The 22,076-nt window shown below is 55.1% G+C and overlaps 1 protein-coding gene and 2 non-coding genes across 8 annotated transcripts; all 3 read left to right on the forward strand.

Annotated features, from left to right (window-relative positions):
- The first annotated feature begins 945 nt into the window (after positions 1-945).
- Positions 946-9,700, forward strand: TBRG4 (transforming growth factor beta regulator 4). Of its 6 annotated transcripts, none has more exons than XM_026502083.4 (12): positions 946-1,087; positions 1,560-1,673; positions 2,482-2,946; positions 5,121-5,444; positions 5,948-6,119; positions 6,388-6,545; positions 7,049-7,159; positions 7,868-8,012; positions 8,318-8,557; positions 8,683-8,794; positions 8,888-9,002; positions 9,472-9,700. In XM_026502083.4, the coding sequence occupies exons 3-12, from the start codon at positions 2,533-2,535 to the stop codon at positions 9,571-9,573; spliced, it is 1,893 nt and encodes a 630-aa protein (XP_026357868.1). In that variant the 5' UTR covers positions 946-1,087; positions 1,560-1,673; positions 2,482-2,532; the 3' UTR covers positions 9,574-9,700. The 6 variants fall into 6 exon arrangements, with proteins under 6 accessions (XP_026357868.1, XP_026357860.1, XP_057160230.1 ...); XM_026502075.4 differs by having other exon boundaries at positions 959-1,078; XM_026502090.4 differs by having other exon boundaries at positions 973-1,082.
- On the forward strand, positions 5,640-5,776 carry LOC113267233 (small nucleolar RNA SNORA5). Its single transcript, XR_003320645.2, has one exon. It is a non-coding gene; the product is annotated as a small nucleolar RNA SNORA5 (small nucleolar RNA).
- On the forward strand, positions 6,166-6,300 carry LOC113267228 (small nucleolar RNA SNORA5). The gene has a single exon (XR_003320644.1). It is a non-coding gene; the product is annotated as a small nucleolar RNA SNORA5 (small nucleolar RNA).
- Positions 9,701-22,076: the final 12,376 nt, after the last annotated feature.

The following is a 22,076-nucleotide window of genomic DNA, read 5'->3' on the forward strand; positions in this document are numbered from 1 at the left end:
TTAGTAATCTTTATTAATTTTAGAAATTAAAACAGAAGAAAAAGGAAAGAAGGAGGGAGAGAAGAAAAGAACAGAAGGAAGAAAGGAAGGGAGGGAGGGAGAGAAGGAGGAAGGACAGGCACCACAAACTTCTGGACTCCCCAGAAACGTGAGGAGCTAAGAGGCCCGAGGGTCGTGCAGTGAGCCTTCAAAAGCAGGAAAAGGCTTCTAACCACAGCCAGCCGGCCCGACGAGCCAGCAAGTGGGAGGAAGTCCCTTCAGACCCACAAGGTCCGAATTTGCCTCCGCCCCATCGGCTCTCTAGAGCGAGCCAGGGCGCACTCCGGGAAACGCGCGGCCGCAGGAGCAGCGACAGGACTCCGCAAGGGGGACCCCGCCGACGGCCCCTGGGAAGGGGGGGACCCCGCCGAAGGCCTCGGGGAAAGGGGTACCCCCAGCCCACGCGCCGGCGGGAACGGGGCGAACTGCACAGAGCGGGGAGAGCGCGGCGGGAAGGGGCAGTAGCCACGCACAGACCTCAGATGCTTGGAGCTCCTCTTCCCAACACTTCAGTCCTTCCAAAATTACACGTCCACACCTACAAGCCAGAGATTGCACATAAATTCCACATTTGCAAAGAAAACAGAAACCCCGGCAGGACGCTGGCACACCGCCTGCATTTCTGCGCGACCTCGGCCGGGCACCGTCTACATGGCAGCCGCTCCGCACGGGGACCCGGAGCGGGCTGCAAGATGCCCGGCTTTCAGCCCCCCGGTCCTGGGCGCCGCACTCTTCTCCCCTCCCACCTTTCCTGAGCTGCCTAACACCCGTCTCTCCGTTACTTCCCATCGCCTAGTCTGCCCTCAGCAAAGATGGCACCCGGCCAGAAAGGGGCAGCCAGCGTGACTTCCGGCTGTGTGTCCTCAGCAAAGATGGCACCCGGCCGGAAAGGATTGCGGGCGGGACTTCCGATCGGGCGGACCGCGACGAGGCCCGCTTCCGGCGGCGCCCCGAGTGACGTACCGAGGGCGCCGCGCGGCGTGAGCCGAGGACGGTGCGGGGGCACATGGAGGTCAGCGGGAACGCTCTCCGCTGCTGCGTAGGTCTGGTGCGAGCGGGGAGGATGATTCTGGGCGTGGGTCCTGAGGGCTGGAGGGCGCGCGGGAATGCGGGGGGTCGGGGTCCCGGGGCTGGAGGGGGGACCGGCCTGCCCGTGCGCACGCGCTCCTCCGCCGCCATTCCGCGTGGTGGCCCGCGGGCGTGGGTGCAGGTGTTCTGCCTGCCCCCGAGGGCCGACCTTTGGGGCTGGTGTTCGCCTAACCGCAGTGGGGCCTCCGGACCTCAGCTCCTTCCTTAGGCCTCAGGGCTCTTTTCCGTGGGGAGCGACCCCGGTGTTCCCGCTGCCGGGGCGCCGTGGATGGGGGATGTTGCCTTTGGGCCCGTGTCCCTCCGGAGCCTCCGCTTTTCGGTGATCAGATCGAACGTATAGAGCTGCGATGCGCTGAGGAGCCAGTGAGGCCTGCAGGCTGTATGCCAAGTTCCAGGAAATCGAAGGTCGAAAGCTCTCTCTGCTTTGGCAGGAGGGGAGGCCCGGGCACTTGCCGTGCGCCGGCCATTGGATCGCCCTGCTGTGCGAGACGGTCCGAGCGGTTAGAGGCCCCAGCAGCGGGATGTGTGACGGATCCTTGGAGGAGGTAACGTCTCGCCTGGGCGTGGAGGGATGAAGGGCGATTTCCTGGGTCCTGTGATGTTGGGGGCAAGAGGGGAGAACCGCAGGACCTGCCGGGGTCTCCTGAAGGTGTGGGCCTGTGAGAGGCGGGAGTGTGCTGCAGGAAGGTCGTTCCTGGCCGGCCCTAGTGTGAAACTGTGGAATGGGGATTACACGATCTGGGAGCAGTCTTGTCCAGAGTCTCTGCAAGTCAGCGATTCTTTTTTTCTTTTCTTTTCTTTTTTTTTTTTAAGATTTTATTTATCCATTTGACACAGAGAGAGAGCACAAGCAGGGGGAGTGGCAGGCAGAGGGAGAAGCAGGCTCCTCAGTGAGCAGGAAGCCCGATGTGGGCTCGATCCCGGGATCACCACCCGAGCCAAAGGCAGAGGCCCAACTGACTGAGCCACCCACGCGACCCCAAGTCAGCGATTCTTAATTCTGGGCGCTTTTGAAGTAAAAGAGCAGATGCCGTCGGAGGCCCCCATGGAGGCCTCCGGCTGGGCCTGGGGGTCTGGATTGTTGAGCTAGGTGATTCCAAGCACAGCCAGGACTGACACGCCACAGCCCACACTGTAATTGTCCTGAGTTTGGGTATTTGGTCACGTTCTACGCAGAAACGAAAAGTCCATGAGGTATTTGCTTCAGAAAGCACTGGCCTGTGAGGGGACGGGCAGAAAGGAGAAGTTCCGACTGGTGTGGAGAGAGTGGCGGTGGTTTCATCTGTCCTGCTCTGGTGTCTGGGAGTCGGGAGCTCTGCCCGCATCACCCCTTTCTCTCCTTTGTCTCTTCAGGGCTGTGGAACCGCTTGCTAGCAGTCTTACTTGCCTAACCCCCAAGTTGTCATGGCGGCTCGCCTGGTGAAGCGATGCACATGCCTCCTGAGGAAGGCCACCCTTGTGAGCCCTGCCGTGGCTCCGGTCGGCCGACTGAGACTTGCCCGGGTCACCCCCAGGACTCTGACTTCCTCAGCTACCTCGCCGAGTTCTCATTCCCCAGGTTCCTTGTCGGGGCTCTTAGAGAAGGAACAAGTGTTCACCACCAGGCAGGAGCAGCAAGAGGTGGACCAGCTTATTGAGAAGGCCACCCAGCCGGAGGAGCTCCTGGAGCTGGTTGGTGGTGGTCACTGCCTGCACGAGAACCACGCGGCCCTTATGCTCATCCAGCTTTCTCGCCTGGTCTCTGACAAGCCACAGGACAGGGCCTCGCTCCTGCAGGATGCCCGCTTTCAGCGGCTTCTTCAGTTTACCAACAGCCAGGTGGGTTTCTAGGATGTTCTCTGAGGGCTCCACGAGCACAAAACAGTGGCACTGGAGTCCAGAGCAGCCAGTCACTTTCTATAGGCAGGAATCCTGCTGCCTGCTTAGCTCTCCACATCCTGTGGTTTTTCATTTTGTAGAGTCTGTTTTCTCATTAATCTTCTACACAGCCCTGTTAGGTGAATATTGCTGTTTTTCGCTTCCAAGCAGCAAATGGGACGTGGAAAATGGATGCACAGGAAGCAGGCTGGTTCACCCATTTCCCGGGTGCTTTTTCCCCCCAGGCAGTCCTAACTTGGTGTAGCTCCCCTCCAGTGTCTGACTTACAGCGGGCGCGCCCCTAAAGCTGGAGGAGAGGCAGCTGGGCTGAGTGCGGCGAGCATCCAGCCGGTCAGATCCTGACCCGTGAGCACAGAGGAGACGGGGGACCTGTCTGTGTGGCATGGGGGTGGGGGGGAAGCAGAATGCCAGCTGTTGGCTCTGGCCTGGTCAGCCCCCATGCCCTCTGCCGCTCCGTGCTGGGGGGAGGAAGCCGTGCTGCTGTCACCGAGCACCGGAGCTGTGTCCAGTTGTCAAAGGTGCTGGAGGAGAGTCACAGTTCAAGGGTGGGCTTTCCAGATGGCAGGCCACGAAAGCAGTGGGTGTGGCTGGCTGTTTTTAACGAGATAGGCTAATGGAGAAAATGCTGGAATGCTCGCGTGGTAGGGCAGTATCGTGTCACAGAACTTTGTCATAGTGAAACGTGTGCGTGTGCTGGGGTCAGGACAGAAGGTCGCATCTCTCTGATGCTGTTGCTTGTAATCCTTTAACAAGCCCCTTATTCTGAGATCGTGATCCTGATTGTTATTTATTGTTTGGTACACACCCAGACAATTGAAGCACGTTCTAGGAGATGAAAACGAATGTTGTAACAAATTTATGAGCCAGAACAAACCAAGAACAAAGTATAATGTAGACAGTGACGAAGCTTCCTTTTAAAAGTCCCCCTGCCGTCCAGGAGATGCCCGGACACAGGCACCGGGTTTCCTGATACGGACTCGAATTCTGCACTTGTTGGCCTCCCCAGCCCTTCACTGGCTCCCCTGTTTGCGCTCAGCTCCCTCTGTGCGGTCCCACTTCACAGATGAGGGGAGCGGCTCCACCAGAAGGGGCAGAGTTAGAGGCTCAGTGCTCCCGACAGAGCCCCACCTGAGTGCCTGGACCCTGGCTCTGCCGTGGGCCATGTACTGCGTCTGCCAGGGTGTGGGCTGGGCTGGAGGGGCCGCTGTGCATCTCTGAGGCCTCGAAACACATCCCGCTGGGAACAGCGGGGTTGCCTTTGTCAGAAACAGCCCCTGAGGAGGAGGGAGGTGCTGGCGTGGCCGGCACAGGGCTTTGGGGACACTGCATGTGGAGTGCGCTGTGAAGCCTCACGGTGTGGGGGCGGACACGGCAACAGTGGCAGCAGGTGAACAGCCAGCCCCTCGTCCCTGACTCCTCGGGGCGTAGGGGTGGCCAGGCCTCCCCTTGCCCACATATCCCAGGGCTGCTTCACACAACCTCTTGCCTTGGGGAGCAGGGGCTGGGTGGGAGGGTGGGGCAGCAGGGCGCCGGCCCCTGGACGAGCCCTGGGGGGTGTCGGCTTTGCTCTCATCAGTGTTCCTGAGAAATGCTACGTTCTTGGGAGCTGTAGGACTGCTCCACTGGAGAAAGGGGGCGTAGAGTTCGGGGCTTCTCAGTCTCGGTGGAGCACCTGTTTGCAGAAAAAAAGTCAGCGTGTCCGTGACAGCTACCAGTCCTTAACTGTCACTGCCAGCAAAGGAACCAGCGGGTTGACAGAACTTGACCCTGAGTCAGTCCTGCGGGCTTTCCCCTGACTTCTGGACTCCATGGCTTGCTTGGGGTTGGGTCTGCGAGTGCGAGAGGGGCACTCGTCGGGGGTGCCCACCGCGCAGATCCGTGGCCAGGTCTCTGTAACCGGCCACCTCTGTGGAATTTGCACTGGGGAAACCCAAGGGGAGTTTCCCTTCTCACGCAGAGCTCTTGTTTGCAGGTGATCCGGACCGCTGGTGGAGCGGGGCGGGCTACTGGAGGCGCCTGCCTTACAGCAGTGGGTGGGGAGTCGTGCTGGGCCCAGACCCCTGGCACAGGATGGGCGGGGTCTCAGGTGTGACTTCCCTGTGTCCTCCCCACAGATAGCCACGGTATGGCACGGGCCCCTCGTGAGGCTGCTCCGGAGCCTCTATGCACTGGCGCTCCCCACGGCCTGCAAGGAGTTGCAGTCGGTGGAGCAGGAGATCCGCTGGCGCATGCGCAGGCTCAGGTACCGGCACCTGGCCTTCCTGGCAGAGACCAGCGCCACCTACATGCAGGAGCGGGGCTCCCAGGAGCTGCTGGCTGAGCTGCTTGTGCACCTGGAGCGGCGCTGGGCGGAAATCGAGGATGGCCGCACGGTGGTGGCTTTGATGGCAAGGACGGGGCTCCTCTCGGAGCCACTGATGAACCGCCTGGAGGACAAGGTACTGGGGTAGGAGTCCCGGGCAGCCGCGGGCACACTCTGTGGCCACGCTGATGAGGCTGGCGGGCCGCACAGAGCCTGAACCATGCCTCGTCTTCTCCAGAACCACTTTGTGCGTGTAACCTGCGCCGGCCGGTGGCCCGGCTCCAGACTCGCACTTCCCGGTGATGTCATGCCACCCCCACTACCCCTGCCCTGCAGTCAAGTCAAATTCAGCCCCCGTTCCCATCATAGCGGGCGCTGGCCCAGATGGCTGCCACAGCAAGCCCTGCAGCTCATGGGCCCCGGGTCCCCCTGCGTGGGGCCTGGGGATAAGTTTGGCTGCAGACAGGGCGCCCCGGGCCTGGGAGGGTTCCCCGGCTGGGAGCTGAGGCAGGCGCCACCCAGGTAGGGCCTGGGGTTAGTGAGCTCAGGTCCAGTCGCTGTCCCACAGGGGCCGCACAGCACTGCACGGGAGCCCTGGCCTCGGCTGTCCAGTTGACCCCTGCCGGCTGTGATTGACAGTGCCTGGAGCTGGTGGAACAGTTCGGCGCCGATGAGCTGCGGAAGGTGCTGGTGACGCTGGCTGCTCAGAACCGGCGGTCAGTGCCCTTGCTGCGAGCCATCTCTTACCACCTGGTCCAGAAGCCCTTACCCCTGATGAAAAGCGTCCTCTTGGACCTGGCATATGCCTTCGGTGAGCCCTTCCCACCGGGAGCAGTGGGGAGAAACGGCACTCTGGCCGCAGCTGTGTCAAATTCGGTGCCTGCCCACTCTGTGGCCGGCACTGGCCCGAAAGGCTGCCACAGAAACACTGTGACCCATGGGCCCTGATCCCCCGTGCTGGGCGTCAGGGATAAATTTGGTCACGGACACCTCGCCCCCAGACCTCGAAGCCAGGCTGGGGTGGCTGGGAGGCTCCCAGGACAGCCTGCCGACCCTCACCGGCTCTTTCTGTCCCGAAGGCAAACTTGGCTTCCAGCAGACCCAGGTGTTCCAGCGCCTGGCTGCCGACCTGCTGCCCCTCACACCCAGCCTGACCTCCAGCGAGGTGGCCCGCTGTGCCAAGTCCTTCGCCCTCCTCAAGTGGCTCAATGGGCCCCTGTTTGAGGCCTTCGTCCAGGTGAGCCAGGCAGAGCCCTGCGGCCTGGGCTGGGACGGCCCTATGGGCCCGACACCCTCAAGGAGTGGGTTCCCTGCCCCTTCCATCAGGGAGCCACAGCTGGCCAGACGTGCTGCCTGATGCTGATAGGGGGTTCCTTCTCGGGTCATTCGGGGAGGAGCGATCTCTCTTGGTGGTGCAGGCGGCGTGGGTGAGGACGGTGTGCCCTTTTCCTCTCGCTCGTCTTTGGAGTGGTTTCTGTCCTTGGGTCGCTGTCACAGGGAGTGGTACAGACAGTGAGGCCCAGAATCTGCTCACAGCTCCCAAAACAGTAGCGAGGCAAGATGCTTATGTTTGCGCAGCGGCTCAAGGCCGTGCAGGGCGGCTTCCAGGGCTCCCCGCCTCTGGGGGATGGCAGCTGCTGGCGGGGAAGGTCTGGGTGGCCCCGGGTGGCTGGGCTCATGGGCCTGGCGGGAGGCACGGGTCTGTCTCACGCTGTCCTCTGCCTCACGTTGCCGGCCCAGCACATCCTGGACAGAGCCCAGACCATCACGGTGCCGCACCTGTGCAACGTGCTTCTGGCCTTGGCGCATCTGAACTTCCGTCCGGAACGAGAGGACCAGTTCTTCAGCCTGGTACAGTCTGTGCATCCCTGCTCCCCCATCCTCGTCCCTCTCTGTGCCGGGTGCTGCTGGGCCCCTGGGGAGCAGCTCTGGGCTGGACTTCTGCTTGAGGGCCGTGGGGGTGCAAGGGGAGCCGGCTAGAGCCACATGGCACACATTGGGGACAAAAGATGTGAAATCCCCCTCGCCACACAGTCAGGGCTGGAGGACCCCTGGTCTCCGTTCCTGGTGCTTTGTGAACACCCCGCTGACACTGACCTGCTGGCGGGGCTGCGTGGTGTGCAGGCCACCGTGCAGAGTGCATCCATTCAGGGGTGAGACGTCCCGCGTGTGCACTGGCTTTGACCCTGGGCCTCCATGGGACACCGCGGGTCAGCTGCGGCTCGAGGCCAGAAACACGTCCCTGGCCTGGGGCTTGCTCACCGTGTTACGGGAGACATGATTTCGTGCCATGGACCCTTGCTGCTGGGAGGGGCCATGGGAAGGTCCAGCTGAAGGTCGTGCTGTCCATGTTGGCCCTGGCTGCCAAGGCGAGTTTCTGGTACTCTCTATGAGGGCTGTCCCAAGCCTGACCAAAGAGCGTCAGCAGGATTGCCCTCGTAGCTGCTTTGGGCCTCAGTGTGGCCAAGTCATTCGGGAGCCCTGAGCACTGCTGGCCCGGGGATGTTGGCGGCCGCTGAGGGAAGCCCCCCTTCCTCCGCCCGCCCTGTCCTTGCCCAGGTTCACGAGAAGCTGGGCTCAGAGCTGGAGGGCCTGCCCCCAGCCCTGCAGGTGGACGTGGTGTGGGCCCTGTGCGTGCTGCAGCAGGTGCAGGAGGCGGAGCTGCGGGCCGTGCTGCGCCCTGAACTGCATACCCAGTTCCTAGGTGAGCAGTGGGCTGTCTCCTCCTCCCCTGAGTGATGCTGAGCCCAGGGCCGCACCCCCTCTCCCACGGCCGCCGCAGGGTGCCTGCCTGGTTCTGTGTGCCTCCATCGGGAGGGGAGAGGTGGTCCCCCGAGTCACCTGGCATTCGCTGCTCCTCGTCCCTTCCCCTCGGGGGGCTTACAGATCTTCTTATCCTGATGACGCATATAGTTCAGGGGGCAGCGAGGGGGTGGGGTGCCACTGTCCCCCACCTGGCCCTCCGCCCCAGTGCCAGCCCTCAGCTCACCTGCTCTTCTCACCCCTTAGAGAGCACGTCCCCAAAGGACCAGAGCACCTTCCAGAAGCTGCTCCACATCAACGCTACCACCCAACTGGAGCACCCGGAGTACGCGGGCCCCCGTCTGCCGGCCTCAGCCCTGGTCCCCAGACTCTCAGTCCTGCAGAGGAAGGTGACCCCCTTGGAGAAGGAGCTGCAGGACGCGCTGAAGGGGCTGCTGGGGAGCAGGGGCAGCTTCATGGTGCCCACGCAGTACGGCTGGATCCTGGGTGAGGCCCTCCCCGCATTCCCCCCTGCTGGCGGCCATGGGGCTGCTTCACATTCTGCCCCCTGCGGTGACGGCCCTGCGGCCCCGGGGACGGTCCCCAACACATGCACCCATGCCCCTCCCTAGACGCCGAGGTGCTGCTGGACTCCGACAGCCAGTTCCTGCCTCTGAGGGACTTTGTGGCCCCTCACCTCGCCCCACCCTCCGGGAGCCAGCCGCTGCCCCCTGGGGCCAAGAGGTAGGCAGCCACACAGCTTCTCCAGGGCTCCCTCCCCACTCCGAGGGCCCCGGGAGCGCACTGCACTCCAGCTCTGTCTCCCTTCCTCGCCAGGGTGGCCTTCCTGCGCTGGGAGTACCCCAACTACAACAGCCGGAGCCGAGAGCTGCTGGGGCGCTTTGCGCTGGCCCGGCGCCACGTGCAGGCAGCTGGCTTCCTGGTGGTGGACGTGAGTACCGTCGGGCCCCAGCTCAGGAGGCCGGCCACGCCGGGGTTCCCCCCTTCATGCAGGAGAAAGGGAAGCTTGGAAGGTGGTATTTTCCCCAAGGCCCCAGGTTCTGGGATCCGCTCAAGGCCTTGTAGACCAGGTCTGCATGCTGGCCCCGGAGAGTGAAGTGGCCCGTATAGGCCGGAGGACACAGAAGTGGCCTTCCAGACCACATGACGGTTTTGTCACATTTACATCTTGAGCGGTTCTCTGTGTTTTAACAGTCTTTAAAAATTAAAAAGTTGTTCTCAGGTGCCACAGCGCAGCCTGTCAGGTCTGTGGCCCAGAGATCAGGGCCCCAGGAGCTCTGAGCACTGAGGGAAGCGGGCGTCTTCCGCGGCCACAGCCCTGCAGCTCTGTGCACTTGGGAGGCCAGGGGTGCAGGTACAGAACAGCAGGCAGAGCCAGGGTCCCCGCACCCTCCCTGCAGGTCCCGTACTACGAGTGGCTGGAGCTCAAGTCCGAATGGCAGAAAGGCGCCTACCTGAAGGACAAGATGCGAAAAGCAGTGGCAGAGGAGCTGGCCAAGTGACCCGTCCCGAGCGGTGGACCGCGTTCGTGGGGGGCACTCGGACACACATCCTTGCGCGTGCTGGCCACTGGCCGGCAGCTCCTGCCTCCTGTGGGCAATAAACCTGTGATTTCGGTTTTCAACACCAGGTGGCATCCGGCCTTTGTCACCATCTCTGCCATCTGTCCTGCTTTCCACACGGCCAGCCTGTCCCCGCTTCTGCCTCCCCGGGCCCCTCGTCCTGACCATGCGCACACAGCCACCCGCCGGCACTCAGTGCGTTGGCATGGATGCAGCCCTCCGCTTCCAACCTTGGGGCCATCAGGACCTTCCTGGGCAGGCCCGTTGCATTTGGAACATGTGGCTTGGGGGTCTCACGGCGGCATGGGTACTGAGTGCAGTCATCCTGGGAGGTTCTCTCCTGCCCGTAGTCTCAGGCTAGTCTCAGGCGAGTGGGGGGAGCCGGGGAGCCAAGCCAACAGGAGGCACTGGGTCTGGAGCAGAAGAAAGTGCGCTCGGCTGACACAGCAGGGTTTGTGACCCCTCCCCGCTGGCCAGGCCAGGGGTCCTGGTGTCCTGTGCCTGTGTGCCCCAGCCTCCTTTCCCGCAGCAGCGCCACCAGACGCTGGGAAGAAAGGTCTGTCTCCTCCCCGGTCCCTCGCCAGAGACTTGGCTGGCGGAGCAGATGAGAGAGAGACCGCTGCCGTCTGCCCCCAGCAGCTCTGGGGCGGAGGGAGATGGGGAGAAGGGCCACCTCCGCCCTGGGTCCCCAGACCAGCCTTATCTCATGGCTCCAGAGGGGTCTCTTCCTGAAACGTCACAGCTCACATGGGGGCGGACAGAGAGCCATGAGGTTTGCACAGGCCGGTGGCTGTCTCTCCCCAGGTAGGAGGGGGCAGCCACAGGGGCCTGGGTAAGACGGAGCAGGGAGGGCACGCCACAGTGAAGGACTGGCATGGTTGAGTGCCAGGTGCAGAGCCGGCTTGGGGGCCCACTGAGGGCACGTGAGCTCCTCCTGTGCACTGCTTGGGACCACCGGCCTCCACAGGAGACACTTGGGTTCCTTTGCATTTGTGAGAAGAGACGGTGGTATCTGTGTCCTCCCCGTTTTCTCAGTGGTGACCTCTCGTAGCACTGGCAGGTGTCACACCGGGAGACTGACAGGGATGGGTGTCCCCAGGCAGGACTGGCACCTCTGCATTAGGACCCCTGTGCCCTCTACACCCACACTTTTTCCCTCACTGGCTGTCCCCCTGTTCTCCATTTCCACTCTGGTTTCAAGAGCTTTGTATAGTGGAATCTACGTGGCCGTCAGGTAGGGTCTGCACTAGCTCCCGGGGGGGGGGGGGGCTCGTGTGGGTGTTCCCTGTGCCAGTCCTTCCTTGTCCCTGCGGTTAGATGGCTCAGCCCCGCCTGCGAGGATGGCAGGAACCCCAGTTCTTGGATAAATGCCCAGGAGCACAGCTGTCACTGTGCCATCCTATGTTCCTGTCAACAGAGTGAGGAGCCCTTAGGTCCTCTGTCCCCGCCATGTGGTGTCCTCACAGGAGGCGAGGATTCCAGAATGTGGTGCATCTTCCCTGTGGCTAGTGCCGGGGAGCCCTTCATACTAGCGGTCTGGTGGGCTCACAGCGAGCCCCTGCTCTTGCTGTACGTTTCCACGACGACCAGTGGTCTCTTCATCTTCGCATGTGCTTACTGTCCATTTGCGTCATCTTTGGAGAAATACCTATTCCAATTCTGTCTTGTTTTTTAATTAGGTCGTCTGACTTGTAAGAGTATGTTCTAGAAACCAGTCCCTTATTGGATAAAGGATTTGCAAACGCTTACTCCCATTTTGTGGGTTGTATTTTCACTTTCTTGATGGTGTCTTTAACTTAAAGCAACAAAAGATTTAAGTTTCTATGAAGGCCACTGTAACTTTTTTCTTTTGCTGGTACTTTAGAGGGGCTCATATCTGAAAATCCTTTGGTGAATCTAGGTCATGAAAATATACCCGCTTCCAAGGAGCGTTTTATAATTCTCTCCTTATGTTAACTTAATCTGTTCTGAGTTAATTTTTGTATTTGGTATGTGCTTAGTGTGAACTTCTTTTGTTGTCCCAACACCATTATTGAGAAGACAGTTCTTTTCTCATTGTATGGTCTTGGCACCTTGGTGGAAACTCAGCCACAGATGTCTGGGTTTATTTCTGGGCTCTCGGTAGCACACTGTCCCTTGATTGTTGCTTTGTAGGACATTTTGAAGTTAGAAAGGGTGCGTCCTAGACTACATCAAAATAAAAAGCTTCTGCACAGCGAGGGGAACAGCCAACAAAACTAAAAGCCTACAGGATGGGAGGAGATATTTGCAAATGACATATCCAATAAAGGATTAGCGTCCAAAGTATATAAAGAACTTAACACCAAAAAAGCCTTCCAGTTTAAAAATGGGCAGAAGACACGAACAGACATGAAAAGATGCTCAACATCGCTCATCATCAGGGAAATGCAGATCAAAACCACAAAATGAGACACCACCTCGCACCTGTCAGAATGGCTAAAATTAACACAGGACACAACAGGTGTTGGCAAGGTTGTAGAGAAAGGGGAAGCCTCTTATGCTGTCAGTGGGAATGCAAACTGGTGCAGACACTGTGGAAAACAGTACGGAGGTCCTCAAAAAGTTAAAAATAGAACTACCTTAACTGCCCAGTAATAGCACTACTAGGTATTACCCAAAAAAGACAAAAACACGAATTCAAAGGGATACATGCGCCTCTGTTTATAGCAGCATTATTTACAAGAGCCAAGTTATGGAAGCAGCCCAAGTGTCCATCGGCTGATGAATGGATAGAGAAAATGGGGGGAGGGGGTATATACACATACATACACAATGGAATATTATATTATTCAGCTATAAAAAAAAATCTTGCCATTTGCAATGATGTGGATGAAGCGAGAGGGTATTATGCCAAGTGAATTAAGAAAGACACCGTAGGATTTCACTCATGTGGAATTTAAGAAAAATAAAGCGAAAGAAACCAAAAAACATTCCTCTAACTGTACAGAACGAATGCGTACCAGGGGAGGTGACCCAGGGGATGGGGGAAGTAGGTGAAGGGCTAAGTACACTGTTGATGAGCACTGAGTGATCCGGAGGTGTTGACTCACTGTACTGTATGCCTGAAACATACAACACAACGTTAACTACACTGGAAGTTTAAAAAGCATGAGTCCTAGTGGATTCTACATTTTCAAGGTTGTTTTGGCTATTCTGGGTCCCTCATAATTGCATATGAATGTTAGAAGTAGACTATCAATTCTTTTTTTTTTTTTTTAAGATTTTATTTATTTATTCAACAGAGATAGAGACAGCCAGCGAGAGAGGAAACACAAGCAGGGGGAGCGGGAGAGGAAGAAGCAGGCTCATGGCGGAAGAGCCTGACATGGGGCTTGATCCGACAACGCCGGGATCACGCCCTGAGCCGAAGGCAGACGCTTAACTGCTGTGCCACCCAGGCGCCCCTAGACTATCAATTCTTACAAAGAAGTCAGGATTCTGATAGGAATATCAAGGAAGTCTTGACTCGGGGTGTTTCTGAGCCACCATGCTCTTCTGATCCATGAACATGGGATGTTTGCCCATTTATTTAGATATTCCTTAGTCCCAACAGTGTTTTGTAATTTTCAGAGTATAAATTTTGAACTTCCTTTGCTAAACTGATTCCTAAAGATTTTATTCTTTTTGGTGTCATTATGAATGGCATTTTCTTTCTTCAAAAATTTTGGATTGTTTACTACAAATTTATAGAAATACAATTGAATCTTTACCCAAAGTATAATTCACGTATGATATCCTATTAGTTTCAGGTGTACGTCATGGTGACTCTGTGTGTACGTTATGAAATGATCCCCATGAGTCCAGTTACCATCTGTCACCAAAGGCATTAGAATATTATCGACCATATTCTCTATGCTGTACATTACATACTCATGACTTACTTCTTTTCTAACTGGAAGTTTGTGCCTCTTAATCCCCTTCATCTATTTACCACTCCCCCAACCCTCCCCCCACCCCCTGGTAACCCTTCTTTGAAGCCATTTCCATTTTGTGTATTTTGGGGTTTAGATTTTTTACAGTTTGTTTTGTAGTTTTCCATGGAGTGGCTGCACCAATTGATGTTCCTACCGACAGTGCAGAAGCTTTCCAATTTCTCCACGTCCTTGCCAACATTTGTCATATTTTTCTTTTTGATACTAGCCATTCTGACAGGTGTGAGGTGGTATCTCATTGAGGTTTTGAATTGTATTTCCCTGATGACGAGTGATGTGGAGCATTTTTTCATGTGTCTGTTGGCCACCTGGATGTCTTCTTTGGAGAAATGCCGATTCAAATCCTCTGCCCATTTTTTAATCAGGGCATTTGTTGTTGGGTTTTTTCTTTTATTGTATATGTTCTTTATATATGTTGGATATTAACCCCTTACTTGGTTGAGTGATTCACAGGTATCTTCTCCCATTCAGTAGGCTTTTGTTGCCTTTATGTTTTGTTGATGGTTCCTACCTGTGCACAAGCTTTTTAGCTTGATGCAATCTCATTTTAGCTTTTGTTGCCCTTACCTGAGGAGACTGGTCCAAAAAAATATTGCTGAGACCAATACTGCCTGTGCTCTCCTCTGGGAGTTTATGGCTTCAGGTCTCATATTTAGGTCTTTCGTCCATTTTGAATTTATTTTTGTGGATGGTGTAAGAAAATGGTCCAGTCTCATTCTTCTGCATGTGGCTGTCCAGTTTTCCCAACACCATTTGTTGAAGAGATTGTCTTTTCCCCCATCAGATAGTCTGGCCTTCTTTGTCATAGATTCATTGACCCCATAAATGTGGGTTTATTTCTGGACTCTCTGTTTAGTTCCATTGATCTGTGTGTCTGTTTCCTGCCACTACCATACTGTTTTGATTACTTTGTTTTCATATTTGCTTTGTTGTATAGTTTAAAATGTGGGAGCGTGACACCTCCAAGTTTTGTTCTTTCTCAAGATTGCTTTGGCTATTAGGACTGATTTTTATATACTGATCTTGAATCCTCCAACCTTGCTAAACTAATGTATCAGTCCTAATTATTTTTGCTGCTTTTAAGATTTTGTCTTTGATTTTTAACATTTGTATATGTCTGCAGCTCTGTCTGCGTATATCCTACTTGGAGTCCATTGAGCTTCCTGAATGAATGGGAGGCTTCTGTTTTCACCTTAGGAAGTTTGCAGCCGTGTCTTCTTTGAAAGTTCTCTCTCTCCTCCTGGTATTCCCATTATGTGTATGTTGGGGCAGTTAATGTGTTCCACGTTTCTCGGAGGCTGTGTTCGTTTTTCTTTTTTCTCTATTCTTCAGCTAGCGTAATCTGTGATCCATCTTCAAGTTCACCAATTCTCCTGCCAGTTCAAATCTTCTGTTCACCCCTGAAGTGAGTCTCATCATTTCTGTGCTTTATGGGTGTTCTCTACTTCATGTGACCTAGCGTTACACCTTTCTTTACTTCTTCACTCATGCTCTCCCTTACAAGGAGCATATTTATAGTGGCTACCTTGAAGTCTTTGCGAGATGTGTCATCTAGTCACTCTTACAGGCAGTTTCTGTTGCCTGCTTTCTTGCCAGGATATGGGTCATACTTTCCTCTCTTTGTGTGCCTGGTTATTTTGTTGGAAATTGGGCATTTTTAATAAAATACTGTAACAATTCTGGGTTCAGAGCCAACACCCCCTCTCCTCTGGGGCTTCTTTTTTTTTTTAAGATTTTATTTATTTATTTGACAGGGACAGCCAGCAGAGAGGGAACACAAGCAGGGGGAATGGGAGAGGAAGAAGCGGAGGAGCCCAATGTGGGACTTGATCCCGGAACGCCGGGATCACGCCCTGAGCCGAAGGCAGACACTTAACGACTGCGCTACCCAGGCGCCCCCCTCTGGGGCTTCTTACTGTAATTTGCTTGTTTGCTTGGGTGACTGGCTAGATTATTTTGGTGAAGTCTGCTCCTTTTCCCCTGCAGTGTTCAGCCTCTGGTGCTTTTCCTCTGGGAGGTACATGGGTCTGCCCCCGGTCACCGTGGCCTGCTGTCTAGGCTGTGCTTTCATTGGCCCTTTGAATCTCCTCCTAAATGCTTTTGACCACAGCCTCCACTGTCCCGAGTGCGCCCTCGGGTTGAAACTTCCCCATGCTCTATTGCAAGGGAAGTCGGTTCCTATGGGAAGAGATTGGGAGCTATCCACTTCATAGCCCGGCAAAATCTCAGCCTGGGCTCAAAGCAAGCTTGAGAGAGACACCCTCAGTCTGAGAGCTGAGCATTCAGTGGAGGGGGGACAGTAGCCTCTTCTGGAGTGGAACCATGGCCTTGAGCTGGGAGAGGGGCCACTGGGTCGGCATACTCAGCATGCCAGGCCCAAGGTAGAGTCTCCCTCCCACAAGTGGGGGCTAAACAGAGGAAGGGAGCCCCACATCGGTCACACTTGCCTGGGACTTAGCCTCAGCCGTAGGTGTCAGGATGATCGGATAGGAAATGCTACGTGCCTGGGGGCCCTGTGGTCTTGGCCCCAGCAGTGGGGTGGATTCTCTAGTTTGGTGAGCAGGGAGAGGGGAGAGAGGGAGCAGCTTGGCTCAGATACCACTGACTCTGCTTCCTTAGTAACTTTGAATGGGGCTCCTGGGTGGCTCAGTTGGTTAAGCGTCTGACTCTTGGTTTCAGCTCAGGTCATGAGATCAAGCCCCGCGTCAGGCTCTGCACTCCGTGCAGAGTCTGCTCGAGGTTCTCTCCCTCTGCCCCTCCTCCCACACACACCTACTCCCTTCCTCTCTCTCTCAAATAAACAAACACATCTTTAAAAAAAATAAAATAACTTGGCACCAATTTTTTTTTATTAAAGATTTTATTTATTTGACAGAGAAAGAGAGAGCCAGCGAGAGAGGGAACACAAGCAGGGGGAGTGGGAGAGGAAGAAGCAGGCTCCCAGCAGAGGAGCCTGTTGTGGGGCTCGATTCCAGGATTCTGGGATCACGCCCTGAGCAGAAGGAAGCCACTTAATGACTGAGCCACCCAGGCACCCCTGGCACTAATTTTCTTGAATAACTCTTTCTTCACTTGTTTGCCCATCAGACTATTTCCAGGAGCTGTTTGTCCTATAAGTTCCACCAGTTTCACTGGGAAGCTGGCCAGTGGCGCCGCTTGTGCTTTCATCCTAGAAGTCTGGCTGTCCTTACTTCTCTTCTTGCCTCACTGTGGGGTTAGAACCCACAGCCCTGTGTTGAAACCAGGGGCGGGAGCAGATGCCCTTTTCTTGCCTCGGCCCTGGAGAGCATTCAGTCTTTCACCACCAAGCACAGTATTGGCTGTAAGGCTTTTGCATATGATCTTATTCAAGTTCATTTTAACTTGCTGGGAATTTTTGAACTATCTGAACGGCTGTTGGATTACGTCAGATGGGTTACGTGTCACTCAATACGATCACGTAATTGGTATGGTGGATCACACCAAATGGATTTTCAAACATTGAACTGCCCATGCCCACCTGGAATAAGTCCCATCTGGTCACGGTTGTACAATTTTTTTTTAAAGATTTTTTATTTATTTATTCGACAGAGATAGAGACAGCCAGCGAGAGAGGGAACACAAGCAGGGGGAGTGGGAGAGGAAGAAGCAGGCTCATAGTGGAGGAGCCTGATGTGGGGCTCGATCCCATAACGCCGGGATCACGCCCTGAGCCGAAAGCAGACGCTTAACCTCTGTGCCACCCAGGCGCCCCGTATAATTCTTTTTATACAATGTCAGATTTGATTTGCCAGTATTTTACTGAGATTTTTTTGTGCCTAAGTTCATGGGAGAAATTGTCTTGTTTCTTGTCTGTCTGTCTGTTTCTGGTACTATCTTTGCCTGGTTTTGGCACAGCATTTAAATTTGTCCCAGGAAATGAGTTAGGATGTGTTCCTTCATCTTCTGTTTTCTGGAAGAGATTGCTTAAAATTGATGTCAGTTCTACTTTACATACTTAGTAGAATTCTCCAGTGAAATCATCTGGGCCTGAAAGTTTCTTTGGGTAAGCTTTTAAATGAAAAATTACATTGCTTTCATGGTTCCAGGACTGTTGAGATCACCTACTTCATTTTGCTTCCTCGAACTTGGTAGATTTTAGTTTTCTTTTTGCCTCCAGAGAATTCAGACATCACTCTGGCATTCCCAGAAATGTATCTCACCAGCTGTCTGGACATCCTGTGGCCCAGTCAGGCTGACACGGAACCAAGCATCCAGCCCCCAGTGCCCTTCTGATACTGGGCATTTGTGCCTTTCTCCTCTTAAGGTTGTCAGTCTTGTTAGGTGTGTGTCCATCTTAATTCTTCGCAGAACCATTTTGTTTGTTTCATTGATTTCCTGTTTTGAATTTCATTGATTTCCTGCTCTTTTCATTCTTTCTGCTTGTTTTGGTTTTATTTTGCTCTTCTTTTCCTAGTTTCATGAAGCAGGCATTTCAATGACTTTGAGGTCTTGCCTCTTCCTGAGGTGCTATAAATATCCCTCTCAGCACTGCTTTAGCTGCAGACCACATACTTTGATGTTTTGTGTTCTTTTTATTTGGTTCAGTTCTGTGTTTTTAAAAAAAAACGCCCGGAGGTCCTTCCCCTCTGACCCATGGATCATTTACAAGAGTGTGGTTTTCTTCCCAGTGTTTGGAGATGTTCCTCTTGTCTTGCTGTGATTGATTTTGTTGGAGTCCATTGTGGTCTGAGTACAAATACTGTGATTTCAGTTATTTTAGACGTGTTGACGTTTGTTGTATGGCCTGAGGTTTGATCTCTCTTGGGGAATGTTCCATCCTTTGAACACAGGAGCACTCTGTGTTGCCGGCTGGACTATCCCGCGGGAGGCTGTGGGCGGGGGGATGGTGTGGGTCTCCTACATCCGGGCTGGTGTTCTGTCTGGTGGTCCTGTGGGTTGTTGAGAGGACACAGTGAAGTCCTCGACCGTACTTGCAGATTGGATGTCTCTCCTCAGCTCTATCGGCTTCAGCCTCGTGTATTTTGAGGCTCTAATAGTTGGTCTGCTTTCTCGGTTGTTAACCTAGCCACTCCTGTGTCTTCGTTTTGTTGTCGTTGTTGTTTTGCGTTTACTATTCATCTTGTTTATCTTCTTCTGTTACTTTCTCCCACGCACTTACGTCCTTGAATTTGCAGTGACTTTCTTGTAAACAGCATATAGTTCAGTCCACCTTTGTTGTCCACTCTGCCAGTCTTTGCCTCCTGATCTGTGAGTGTACATTTTAACGTATTTAATGTAATTTGTATATTTAGGCTATTTACGTTTATGTGTGTTAAGGCCAGAAGTCTGCCATTTTGTTATTTGTCTTCTGGTTTGCCTCTGTTTCTTGTTCTTTTGTTTCTCTCATCTTGCTTTCCTATGGACTCTTTGAACATTTTTTAGAACATTTTATGTGTTTATTTGAGAGAGAGAGAGCACGCATGCAGGAGCAGGGGAGAGAGGGAGAAGCAGACTCCCCACTGAGCAGGCTGACGCAAGAATCAATCCCGGGACCCTGAGATCATGACCTGAGCCAAAGGCAGATGCTTAATTGACCGAGTCACCCAGTCAAGAGAGAGAGAGCATGAGCAGGGGAGAGAGGCAGAGGCAGAGGGAGAAGCAGACTCCCCGCTGAGCAGGGAGCCCGTTGTGGGACTCGATCCCAGGACCCCAGGACCACGACCTGAGCCGAAGGCAGACACTTAACTGACTGAGTCACCCAGTCAAGAGAGAGAGAGAGAGAGAGAGAGAGCATGAGCAGGGGAGAGAGGCAGAGGCAGAGGGAGAAGCAGACTCCCCGCTGAGCAAGGAGCCCAATGAGGGACTCGATCCCAGGACCCCAGGACCACGACCTGAGCCGAAGGCAGACACCCAACTGACTGAGTCACCCAGGCGCCCCTTGTATGGTCTTCTTAGTGCTGCTTCTGGGTATGGAAACACACTCGCGTGCAGGTCCTCGCCGTCAGCTGCCAGCAGCGTGTGCACTTTGGGTTACGTGCGCACACTGCTTCTACGTCGGTCGCTTTGCCATCTCTGCTTTCAAGTGTCCTCTCAAGTGTCAGCTGGTGTTAACATTTGTTTCTATCATCACATGTGCCGCCGGGCACTCAGGAGAAGGAGTGTCCATCGTTATGCCCATCTCTCTGCCCTTTCCATGTGCTCCTTCTTCCCTCCCAATGCCCCAAGAGGCCGCCCTTATCATGTCCATCCTTGTGGAGAGACAAGCCACCCCTGACTTGTGGGGTGGTCTGCCGGGGCTGGAGCCTTCAGTGGCCCCTCACTCAGAGTGCAATTCTCCTTTGTTCTTGTGTGTGTGCACGGGCGCGCAGCTGAAGCAAGTGTCTCCCTTCCCGAATGTTGCTCGCTTTCAGCACTTGGAAAACATGGTGCCACTTCCTTCTGGCCACTGGCTCTGGACCAGAAGTGCCCTGCAGTTGTCCTCGGCCTTTCCTGTGGGTCTCGTGCTCATCTCTCTGGCTGCTTCCAGGATTTCGTCCTCAGTGCTCAGAAGTTACAGCTCAAGTGTCCAGACATGGATCTCCTTGGATGTATCGTACTTGAGATTTGCTCAGCTCCTCGAATCTGTAAATTTCTGTCTCTCGCCCAATTTGGGGAGTTTCAGCCGTCATTTCTTTGAATGCTCTTTTCAACTGCTTGCCCTGGCCGCTCATCTTCTGGGACTCTGGTTATGTGAACAGTGCAACTCACATTGTATCCCACAGGCTCCTGAGCCTCTGTTCAGTTGTTTGTTTCCCCAGTGTTGTTGTTGTTATTGTTGTTGTTGTTACTCAGTTGAGTACTTTCTGTGGACCCATCGCCAGCCTCACTGGGACATCCTCTGTCATCTCTGGCCACTGATGAGCTGCTCAGCAAGTGTTTCCTTTCAGGGATTCTGTATCATTCTGTGACTTTGGTTTGCTTCTGTGTTATAATGTCTGTTTCTTTGCTGACATTTTCCATTTGCTCCAAGATACACTGTTACCCCTTGTGGAACCGCTCTGATTAAGGCTGATTTAAAACCCTTGTCAGATAATTCCAGCATCTTCACCTCAGTTTGGGCATCAGTTGATTTCTTATTCTAGTTGTGACTTTCCTGGGTCTTGGATTCTTCCTTGAGTTTCCTGGTATGACAGGCAATTTTTTTTATTGTCTCCCGAACGGTCAGGCTATTATGTCCCATTTTGTATTTTAGCAGGTCGCCATCCTGTTTGGGCTCAGCATGAATGTCCTGGGCTACTCTAGTGGCCTGTGGTTTCAGTGAGAATGGAATGTGCAGAGGTCCCTGCTGGGCCATCGTGGGCCTCTGGACGGGGGCAGGATATCTGGCCCCTGGGAGGAGTACCTCCCGGGCTGAAAGCCTGTTGTGGGCTCCCCCTAGCCAGTGCCCCCACCCCCACCCTTGGGGCCTCTCGGTGGGGCAGGGGGGGGCAGTGAGCCGGGTGGGGAAGAAGTGGGCCTCTCCTTGATCTTCCTGCCAGTTCTAGCAGACCCCCCTAGAGTCGTCAGCGGGACTCCAGCCCCACAGGGGGATGAATACGGCCACCTGGTCCTCTTCCTAGTAGCAGGCTGGGGGTCAGGAAATGTGGTCCCAGACCCCCTTATGTTGGGCAGACTGCTCTCTTGTTCCTCCAGCCTGGGGACCCTCGCCATGTCACCTCACTCTTTTCATGTGTGAGTTCTGTTTTGGTTGTCTCTGATTTCCTGCATTTACTGGTAGTTGGGAAGAGCAAAGAGATGAGCCTAGGCCACCTCAGCCAGACTAGAAGCCCCTCAGGGCATCCTGAAGGGCTTTTGGTTTCTGGAAAGTGTGTGTAGGCCAGATGGTAGGGGGTCGGCAGAGCAGTGGGAGCTATGAAGGACTGCTACAGCAACAGGCGAACGGCCATGGGAGGAAGCAACTCAGAAGAGCCTGAGAGGTGAGGATGAAGGCGTGGGCTAAGGGGAGGACGAGGAAGGGTCCCCATCATGGGGATAGGTGGACGGATCTCCAGCATTTCCAGCGGCTGAGAGGGGTGCAGGATGCAGGGCTGAGGCTGGGCGTGGCGGGGCTGGTGCCTAGCACAGGCAGGGAGCCAGCTCCGCGGTGCGTCCGGGGCAGCGCCCTCAGGAGACAGGGCTGGGGAGACTCCCCCCCCCCCCACGACAATGACCGCTCTGATTCCCTGCCCCCGTCCCAGCTCTGGGGTGGCGACAATGGTCATCTGTCTCCCGGAGCCGGAGCCTGGCACTGGGCGGGTGCGAGCGCGGGAGGGTCCGGGCAGTAGCAAGGGCACGGCTCAGGCAGGCTCGGGAGGGCTTGCGGCCCTGGGGTGTGGCGGAGGCGGCCGCCGAGGCGGAAGGCGTGATTCTCCTCTTCCTCCCGCCCAGGTGTCCGGGAGCCGAGCTGCGGGGCGCGCGGGACCCGTGCGCGCAGTTTCCCCCGGGGCAGCCTTTCCCGCGGCGTTCCAGCCGTGCCGGCTCCGGTCTCCGGTTTCCATGGAGCCAGGAGGC

This window comes from Ursus arctos, unplaced genomic scaffold (assembly GCF_023065955.2).
Source record: "Ursus arctos isolate Adak ecotype North America unplaced genomic scaffold, UrsArc2.0 scaffold_3, whole genome shotgun sequence".
In the NCBI taxonomy this organism is placed as follows: domain Eukaryota; kingdom Metazoa; phylum Chordata; class Mammalia; order Carnivora; family Ursidae; genus Ursus; species Ursus arctos.

Excerpts from the sequence above, each read along its gene's own strand:
- TBRG4 (XM_057304247.1), top strand. The coding sequence starts at position 2,533 with ATGGCGGCTCGCCTGGTGAAGCGATGCACATGCCTCCTGAGGAAGGCC. Across the intron at positions 6,546-7,048 it reads TGTTTGAGGCCTTCGTCCAG|CACATCCTGGACAGAGCCCA; the intron begins GTGAGCCAGGCA and ends TTGCCGGCCCAG. Across the intron at positions 7,160-7,867 it reads AGGACCAGTTCTTCAGCCTG|GTTCACGAGAAGCTGGGCTC; the intron begins GTACAGTCTGTG and ends GTCCTTGCCCAG.